This window comes from Lygodium microphyllum, chromosome 21 (assembly GCF_053477565.2).
Source record: "Lygodium microphyllum isolate KBCC chromosome 21, Lygodium_microphyllum_v1.1.10, whole genome shotgun sequence".
Taxonomy (NCBI): Eukaryota; Viridiplantae; Streptophyta; class Polypodiopsida; order Schizaeales; family Lygodiaceae; genus Lygodium; species Lygodium microphyllum.
Genome location: NC_141155.1, coordinates 126,575,204 through 126,584,636, shown reverse-complemented (window position 1 = coordinate 126,584,636; position 9,433 = coordinate 126,575,204). Strand labels below are relative to the sequence as shown.

The 9,433-nt window shown below is 41.4% G+C and overlaps 1 protein-coding gene across 1 annotated transcript in view; it reads right to left on the bottom strand.

Annotated features, from left to right (window-relative positions):
- Positions 1-1,582: 1,582 nt before the first annotated feature.
- LOC148018530 (uncharacterized) overlaps positions 1,583-9,433 on the bottom strand; it is a 57,291-nt gene continuing 49,440 nt past the window's right edge. Inside the window, exon 6 of the mRNA XM_087662038.1 lies at positions 1,583-2,010. Within this exon, the coding sequence (XP_087518164.1) occupies positions 1,918-2,010 (93 nt within the window). The 3' untranslated portion in view covers positions 1,583-1,917. The remainder of the gene's footprint in view (positions 2,011-9,433) is intronic.

Below are 9,433 nucleotides of genomic sequence, written 5' to 3'. Positions count from 1 at the left end.
TAACGATAACATCATCATCATTAATTAAATATGAAAATGACTATTAAGTTTTTCTCCTTTAAAGAAATCGTGTTAAAATTAATTAAAAGTAATGGTAACATCATCATTAACACTAAATATTAAAGTAGTAATAACGATTAATATTATGCTAATATTAGAATCAATGCTAGAATTAACACTAAATATTAAATTATTGTCAATGAAAATCCCCAAATACTCATTCAAGCTACAAGGTTTCAATCTCGACCAATGGTCTACTATAGTCCTCAAGTGACAACTCCTTGAACTCCAACCGTCAAAACCATTAAAAAAACTCATGCAAAAATAGCACCCCAGCGCAGAACCCGAGCACAAATAGGGAGCAATAAAAACCATACCTTACTCCTGCAATCACCACTCACAATGTGTCCCTCTGCACACCCCTCCCACCAACAATGTCCATACCACCCTTAACGAGATAAAGACGTACTTGTCAAGCGTAAGCCATCACTATTCTATGAACAAAAGTAGTTTTATGCATGTCAACAAATCTCGCATCCAATTACAAGTTGACACTTTGAGACCAAGGAAATGTCACCCTAGGATCCAACCTGCACACAAGGCACGATGCAAGCCAAACTCACCATAAAAGGGACTTGAAATCAAACTCACCTCCCAATCGTAAAGCCAAACGGACTCACTCTTGAGCCTAGTAGCTATTACCACTCACAGACAACCACATCCCAAGGGTTGATGTCCCATACCACCACCTCACATTGTCCCAATGTACGGATGCATTGGCTAACAGGCCAGAGTCCAAGAGTGGTGAACACACAATGAATGTGTTCAACAGGGCTTGGCTGCCCTAGCCCCAAAGTGTCCCTAGTGCACTCGCAATAAGTCACTTCATAACCACCATGACCAATGCTACTAACGCCCACCCAGATGTCCACGGACATAGCAAGAGAGTGCAAGTTGGGAGGAGCTACGAGCAGGGGCACTATGCTAGCTGCAGGATGTAGGATGCAGAAGAGGGAGCAGAGAAGGTGGGAGGAGGCAGAGAAGATGGCTGGCAAGTGGCACCAAGCTAAGAAGGCAAGGTGGGAGATGAGAGGTGAAGGCAGGCTGGCAGGTGTCACAAGGCTGAAGAGGCAGATGGGAGGTCAGATGAGAACGCAATGGAGTGGCAAGAGTACCACTCAGCAGACTTCGCCAATTCATAAAGCCTTCCCAAAATGATCAGGACTCCTCTAAGACATACAACCCTATGCAAATACTCTGTAGTTCCAGAAATATCGTGTGTCAAAATTCCTTTTCAATCTAGGTCTGAAACTCTTGTTGCAGCACACGTTGCATTTCATGAATAATTGATAACCTGTTCACTTAATGAGATGTAAGTTGATAAATTTGTTACAACATAAAAACTCAACCCAAAATACATGCATGACAGCAGTCATTCAATCTTGATACATAGAGAGTATCATTTGAAACTCCACTAAAATGAAAGCACCAAGCAGAAATGCTGTCTCGAAAGTTCCTAACCTCTCAATTTATATAATCCATGATCGCCTATGTCATCAACCCATAGTGCATCAGCTTACATGCATGCGAAACCTGAACAAAGCTCTCATTATTGTTGATGACTTTCTGTTCCCACAATCCATGAGTACTCAAAAAAGTCAGAGAGATGGTTTTCTATATTACATGACAACACTAACATTTCGCAACTAGCCTTTGAGGAAGAGATCCAACACATTTTAGATAACCCATCTTAATACATAGGAGGCTATGGCCTGTATGATATCACATCTGTCCGGATTTGCCACATTGTTTCTGCAAAACATGTTTACACAGCATCATGCCTTTTGCTGGTAGCATCAGCTGATGGTAAACACATGATGCATTTCATCTGTACACCATTCAAAAAGCTTTTCCGTTTCAAGCTGCCTTGTCATTGCCTTCTTTCAATGCCTCTTTCAGAGCTTCAATCAATTCATGATCTCCATCCACAGCCTCACACTGATCATTAACCTTCATGACATACATTCGTGAGGTGCATTACTCAATAATCAAACACTAAACTAGATTCACACCACCATAAGTTGCTTCTAACATTCAAAACACTGACAACCTTAAAGGATAGGCCTTCAGAAGCTCTCCTCGTAACATAAATATGCACATGTTTTGATTACATAGACATATTCAAACACAACATTGGAAAAAATGGCCAAAAAGTAACATCAACAACATTCCAAACTAAACATGATGTAGGCACAAATTTGAAACAAATTTAAGCTGGCAAGAGATACCTGTAATGTATCTGAACACAAAGACTTTTGCAACTTGTGTTTTAGTTATAATAGAAACAATGCCTATAATTGTAGAATCTGGACATTAGTTAATTGAGTCAGATAGGTTGCATGAACCAGATTGGATAACAACTAAAACGGCATCTCAGCAGCAAGACATGCCAAGAATGTATCCTAAACAAGACATTTAAGCTATAATAGAAACAGTGCCTACAATTTTTTAGATCTGGACAGACATCATCAGCCAATTGAGGCAGATAAGCTGCATAAATCAGATTGGATAACAACTATATCAGCATTTTCAAAGCCTCATAAAGAGGATTAATCATCAGTGTTACTAATTTGATCTAATCCGAAATACTAGTAGTAACTGTCTAGTATTTAGTATCTGATAATTGCCTCAATGGTTTTTGTAATCATTATTGACATTCAGAACAAAAACAATGTGTGGTGCCTCAGTGGCGTTTACAGTTGTTATGAAATGCACACAACATTCATCAACCTCAAGAATGTCTAAAATCCCAAATAGCAGACATGATACTCCTGTTCAGCTAAAAATGCAACAAACCTAATAAGCCCTTAATTACAGCCCCAAAACCCAAATTTACCAAACTTTTATTAAAAAGAAACATGATCCTAGAGAGTGCCCCATCCATCTATAAATAAATAGATTGCCCACCACTCTGCCCAATCTCGTTTTTGCAATTTGTAAGTGCAATATCTTTGCTGTCCACACCACGTTCACAAAGGACATCACAGTTCGAGCTGCTGTCTACTGCTGTCCATCATTTGGCCCCTACTGTCAAGCCCTCTCCTTCACCTGGCCACTGCTGTCCTGGCGACCTGTTTTCTGCCTGTTCCATCAAGGGAAGTGCTGTGTTTACTGCTGTTATCTCCTCACCGTCTGCATTTACAGCAGATTATCACCTGCCAGCCTGCCACGACTGCTCCAAAGGCTGCATTTACTGCTGTTATCTCCTGACTGCCCCAAAGGCTACGTTTACTGCTGCTACAATCAGATCAGGCTGCATTTTGCAGCTGCCACCTGTCGACCAGCTGCCACATTATCTTCTACTGCTGCGTTTGCAGGTTTCTGCCCTGTTTCAACCTATGACCCGTTCGGAATCCGTCAAAGTACAACACTCTCCAACTCATACTCTTTTCCTCAGTCCTGGAGACGTGGGAGTCTGGGGTCAGTATTTCACTTTGCATTCTGTGTTTGCCACATTAAGCATTGCATATATTCATTCATTATCTTCTTTTGTGTTCATTATCTCCGAGTTAACTGTGTTCTTTATTAGTCTATGCTTTGTCATGCCATTGTGTTTGTTATCTATAGACCAATATTTCTTTACATGATATCAAGCTAGGTACTCACTGATCGTATGGGACTGACCATCCTACCAAAGAAGCAAACACAGAGTACAGTACTTCCTTCCCCTCCTTCCACTTTCATGTCAAGTACACAAGTGTTTACTTCTCTTCCACTTTTAATGTTTCTACTTCCCAATAAGATGTGTCGAAGTGCAACAAATGTTGAAGCGTGACCAGACTGAAAGAAAATGAACATAGAGGAGGGGAGAGAAACGAGAATAGAATGCAGAAATCTGCAATGAATGAATGCCAAAATGAAGAAGGCAGATATGTACATGGGCTATCAAATGTATCTCTGCCAAGCAATCTCTCTTTCCACCTGAAAACCGAGTGAAAAATGCTCGGGGTAGGCCAATCTATAAAGAGGCCCAAAAATAGGGAAAAACTGATCAAATCAGCTTTAAAAACGTGCTGACTACTGCAAAATACAATCACAGCAATAAAATAATCACAATAATTGCTGCACAGAAAATCTGACTGCTATGTGGCATCCTAGCCTGTCTGGCTGCCTAACTGCCTAGAAATGCTGGAAATGACCTAGTGACTGCATAGAGCTATCCGACCTATATACAAAAAATGCATCACTATGCTCGGGAGTACTACATGTACAATAGTAACCTGCCAATGCCAAGTCAGCTAGTTAAAAACTTGCCGACTGCTGCAAAATACAATTGCAGCAATAGAATAATCACATTAAAAGCTGTGCAGAAAATCTGACTGCCTCATGGCATCCTACACAGCCTGGCTGACCTGCTTGATTGCCTGAAAATGCTGGAAATGATCTGGCGACTGCATAGAGCCATCCGATCTATAAACAAGAAATGTGTAACTATGCCTGAGAGTACTAACTATACAACAATAACTTGTTAATGCCTGTCCAAGGGATGGATTCATCCCTAACACCCCCTCTCAATTCTTGGACGGGACATAAGGCTCAAGGATCTAGAGTGCTATGAAAGAATGGCCTAAGGAAGAGCCTCTATAAACAAATCTACCAAGTTGTCCTCCATCTTGCAATACACCACATCTATGATCTCATCCAATACCTTTTCCCGAATGAAATGGTGTCGTATCTCAATGTGCTTCACCCTAACATGGAATATGAGATTCGGTGCCAAAGCAATACAACTGTCATTGTTGCAGTGTAGTGTAGTAGTACCTATCTAAGAATAACCAAGCTCTCCTAACAACTGCCAAAAGCCACACTATCTCACATGTCATAGAAGATCCACTTTATACTCCACCTCTATAGATGATAGGGCAATGGTGGGCGCTACTTGCTACTCCAAGAGATAATGTCACACGGACATGAAACTTTAAGATGCTTTAATCTTGCTGATAACATTTGATTGCAATGTTGTTTTGCACGTCTAATGCACATGGCAGTTATTTTAACTGGAGCTTTGAGGGTCAGTTGGTGTCAATTTTGACCTTAGCACTGTTGTTTAGCCAAAAAGTGTCAATGGTGGTGACACTAGAAACTAGCATTAATTAATTAATTAATCTCAATCTAAGGGTCAACAAAGGTTGCGGACCACTCCAGGTTGCAAATGGCCTAGCCAATTTATTATGGATGGGCACATTTAATTTTGGGCACGGTCAGAAGGGTTGAAATCAATTTTTAGGACAATTTAATTTTGAACAATAATTTAGCTGGATAGATAATGTTTAGAAGATTACCACTTAGCAAAAATGCCCATGCAAACTTAAGAAACATTTTTGGGGACTGGATCTCAACCATTTAGTTAGTTTATACCCTGGGAAAGAGAGAGGGAGTTGTTGGTCCATTTTTTTATCAAAGAGCAACAATGTGTTGCAAAGATAGGCATCTAGGAGCGGCATAAACTGAAAATGCAAATGTTACCACTTTAATCTTGGACAATGAACATCTGGCAATGAAGCTGAAACCAACCTTCCTCCTTGAATAGGGTGATACTAACTTCATTTAACAGTAATTATAGCAAGCATAAAATTCACATAAACTGAAAATGCAAATGTTACCACTTTAATCTTGGACAATGAACAGCCTATTGGCCCCAAATCTGACACCCCTTGCAATATTTCTTTAACTTTTATTGCAAATGGATGGAGTACAACTAAGACCCTCTAACCTACTCCACTAATCCAAGTGCCACTTGCTATCAAAACTAAGAAGCACGCCTTCAAACCAATTTGCACCTTGGTTTGCTCAAGGAGCCTGCTCCTTGAAAGACAAATTCAGTCCCAAATCTAATATTGGCTTGCTAGCCTCTTGAATCTCCTTGAAATTCCTCAATTTCAACTACTAAAATTCAAATCCCAGTCCCTCAATTCTGAGCACATATCCCGAGGTGGCTGTCAAACCCTAATTTCTGCTGTAAATTAGGGTTTACAACAGAGATTTTCCAATATCTCCACCTCTAAATGATTGGATTGTGTTGAGATAACTTAAGAGATGGCTAGAGGATGAGAGAGAATGGTGTAGGGAGAGAAATTTCAAAGTTTCATCGTGAGAAAGGCCAAAAAATTACTGCTGCCCTGCTAGTCATGGAAGCTATCACCTACAGCTCAGCACTGCATTCCATCGTCTATAAAGTGGATGAAGACCAATCAAGTGCCTGAATCAAGGGGCAAAATAGATTGACGACTTGCTGGTCACTTTGGACAACAAGGGGAGTTTGGGGAGTTTGGATTGCAAAGGGGATCGGAATAATCCAATTGTAAATCAACTTCTTCTTCAATAAAGCTAAAGAAATACTGAAAGGGAGGCCAATTTTGGGGCCAATCAGATATGCATTGTCCAAGATCAATAGTAAATTTGTATTTTCAGATTTGCATTAATTGTTTGCGCTGCTGTAATTAAGTTGTAATCAGGGATATACCACCCATCCACGGAAGAAAGGCTCGTTTCATGGTTCCGCTGCCGAAACACCATCAAATCCTTTGAATTGGTGGGCCCATGGTACTTGATTGCAACTTGGGACTATTGCATTATTGCTGAAATTGTTCTCAGCAGTGAATTACAGCAAGCATGTCTTCACATGGTGATACGGGATCAAGTGAAGAGGATACATCACTCCTTGGTCAATCACGTGGTAAAGGGGGGAATGCAATGACCGATGTTGGGCATGGTTCTCAACATGGACAGCATGCTGAAAATGTGGGAAATGACCCAAGTGTTAGCACTTCAATGCATAAAGAGGCTGATGACCAACAAGGGGCTGAAGAATTTGATGATAGCTTCAAGGATCGAATACGTACAACAGCAAATCATTTTGCTGAATTGGCAAAGGATCCCCAGTTTACTCGATTCTTGAATGCCCCAAAGAAGGACAACAAAGGCAAAGAGAAGAAGACACCTTCTACAGCTTCGGGACAACCACAAGAACCGAAGGAAATGCCTAACCTTCTTTAGAAGAGCCCAAAATGCCTGATGAACACAAACAGTTGGTATCTGTGGGGCAGCAAGTGCAAATGCATGGCCAACTTGGTAGTGCCAATCCATTGGAACATGGGTAGCAAGGCAATTATGCACATGCAAGCATGGGACAGCAAGGATACTTCGGTGGTTGTACCATTTTTCATGCTATGATTGAACAGGCACCGTACACGGGAATGTATGACACAAATCCCTATGGTATACAACAGCCAATGCATGGCTCACAACACCCAATGTATCTGGGTAATGCAAGTGGAATGCCTGATCCCATGTATGGCAGCATAAGCATGATGCTTGGGGCACAAAGCGGGACATATGGATATGTATCGGCACCCCCAGGGACTGTTGGAGCACAAGGATTTGGCATTGATCATGTAGGTGCTTCAGATAGTGCAGGTTTTTATGCAAATACAGCCAACGCACCCTTTTTGCAACAGCCCATTTATGATAACTTGACTCCCATAGGTCCATTGAAGGACTATGATGAAGGTGGCAAAAGCATGAAGTTTGAGCCTTTCAATGGTACACAAGATAGGCTGAAAGCACTTGTTTTTATTCAGTTGTTTGATGCAGCCTATTTCACAGAGGCATCTAAGATATGCAAGGCAGCCACATTTTTTACAGGAAATGCATTGCAATGGTGGTCTACACTTCTTATTCAAGGAAAGTCACCTACCACTTGGGTCCAATTCAAGCAAATGTTCGCTGCTGTAATTAAGTTGTAATCAGGGATTTACCACCCATCCACGGAAGGAAGGCTCGTTTCATGGTTCCACTGCCGGGACACCATCAAATCCTTTGAATTGGTGGGCCCATGGTACTTGATTGCAAGTTGGGAATATTGCATTATTGCTGAAATTGTTCTCAGCAGTGAATTACAACAAGCATGTCTTCACATGGTGATATGGGATCAAGTGGAGAGAATACATCACTCCTTGGTCAATCACGTGGTGAAGGGGGGAATGCAATGACTGATGTTGGGCATGGTTCTCAACATGGACAGCATGCTGAAAATGTGGGAAATGACCCAAGTGTTAGCACTTCAATGCATAAAGAGGCTGATGACCAACAAGGGGCTGAAGAATTTGATGATAGCTTCAAGGATCGAAAGCGTACAACAGCAAATCATTTTGCTGAATTGGCAAAGGATCCCCAGTTTACTCGATTCTTGAATGCCCCAAAGAAGGACAGCAAAGGCAAAGAGAAGAAGACACCTTCTACAGCTTCGGGATAGCCACAAGAACCGAAGGAAATGCCTAAGCCTTCTTTAGAAGAGCCCAAAATGCATGATGAGCACAAACAGTTGGTATCTGTGGGGCAGCAAGTGCAAATGCATGGCCAACTTGGTAGTGCCAATCCATGGGAACATGGATAGCAAGGCAATTATGCACATGCAAGCATGGGACAGCAAGGATACTTTGGTGGTGGTACCATTTTTCATGCTATGATTGGACAGGCACTGCACACGGGAATGTATGACACAAATCCCTATAGTATGCAACAGCCAATGCATGGCTCACAACACCCAATGTATCTGGGTAATGCAAGTGGAATGCCTAATCCCATGTATGGCAGCATAAGCATGATGCTTGGGGCACAGAACGGGACATATGGATATGTATCGGCACCCCCAGGACTGTTGGAGCACAAGGATTTGGCATTGATCATGTAGGTGCTTCAGATAGTGCTGGTTTTTGTGCAAATACAGCCAATGCACCCTTTTTGCAACAGCCCATTTATGATAACTTGACTCCCATAGGTCCATTGAAGGACTATGATGAAGGTGGTAAAAGCATGAAGTTTGAGCCTTTCAGTGGTGCACAAGATAGGCTGAAAGCACTTGTTTTTATTCACCTGTTTGATGCAGCCTATTTCACAGAGGCATCTAAGATATGCAAGGCAGCCACATTTTTTACAAGAAATGCATTGCAATGGTGGTCTACATTTCTTATTCAAGGAAAGTCACCTACCACTTGGGTCCAATTCAAGCAAATGTTTGCTTCAAATTGGTTGACAAGTACCTTTGAAGTAGACATTATGACAGCTTGGAATCAGTTGAATTCCAAAGACTGTTAGGACTTGGATCGGTATAGTAAGAAGTTTTGGGATGCATTGCTGCCAGTTACTTCTTATCGCACAGTACCCCTCCATGAGCAAGTGGAGAAGTATATATTTGTTGTTTGCCAAAGGGTATTCAGGATTTTTGCATTAAGTACATTGTTTCTAGCATGTCTCAACTTTTATAGAAACTACTATTGCAGCCGACACATTGCTGAGTGGAAAGGATGCAGGATTCTATGATAATGATGCATGATGATGCCAAGTAACATATCAAAGAGGCAAAGGCTGAGAA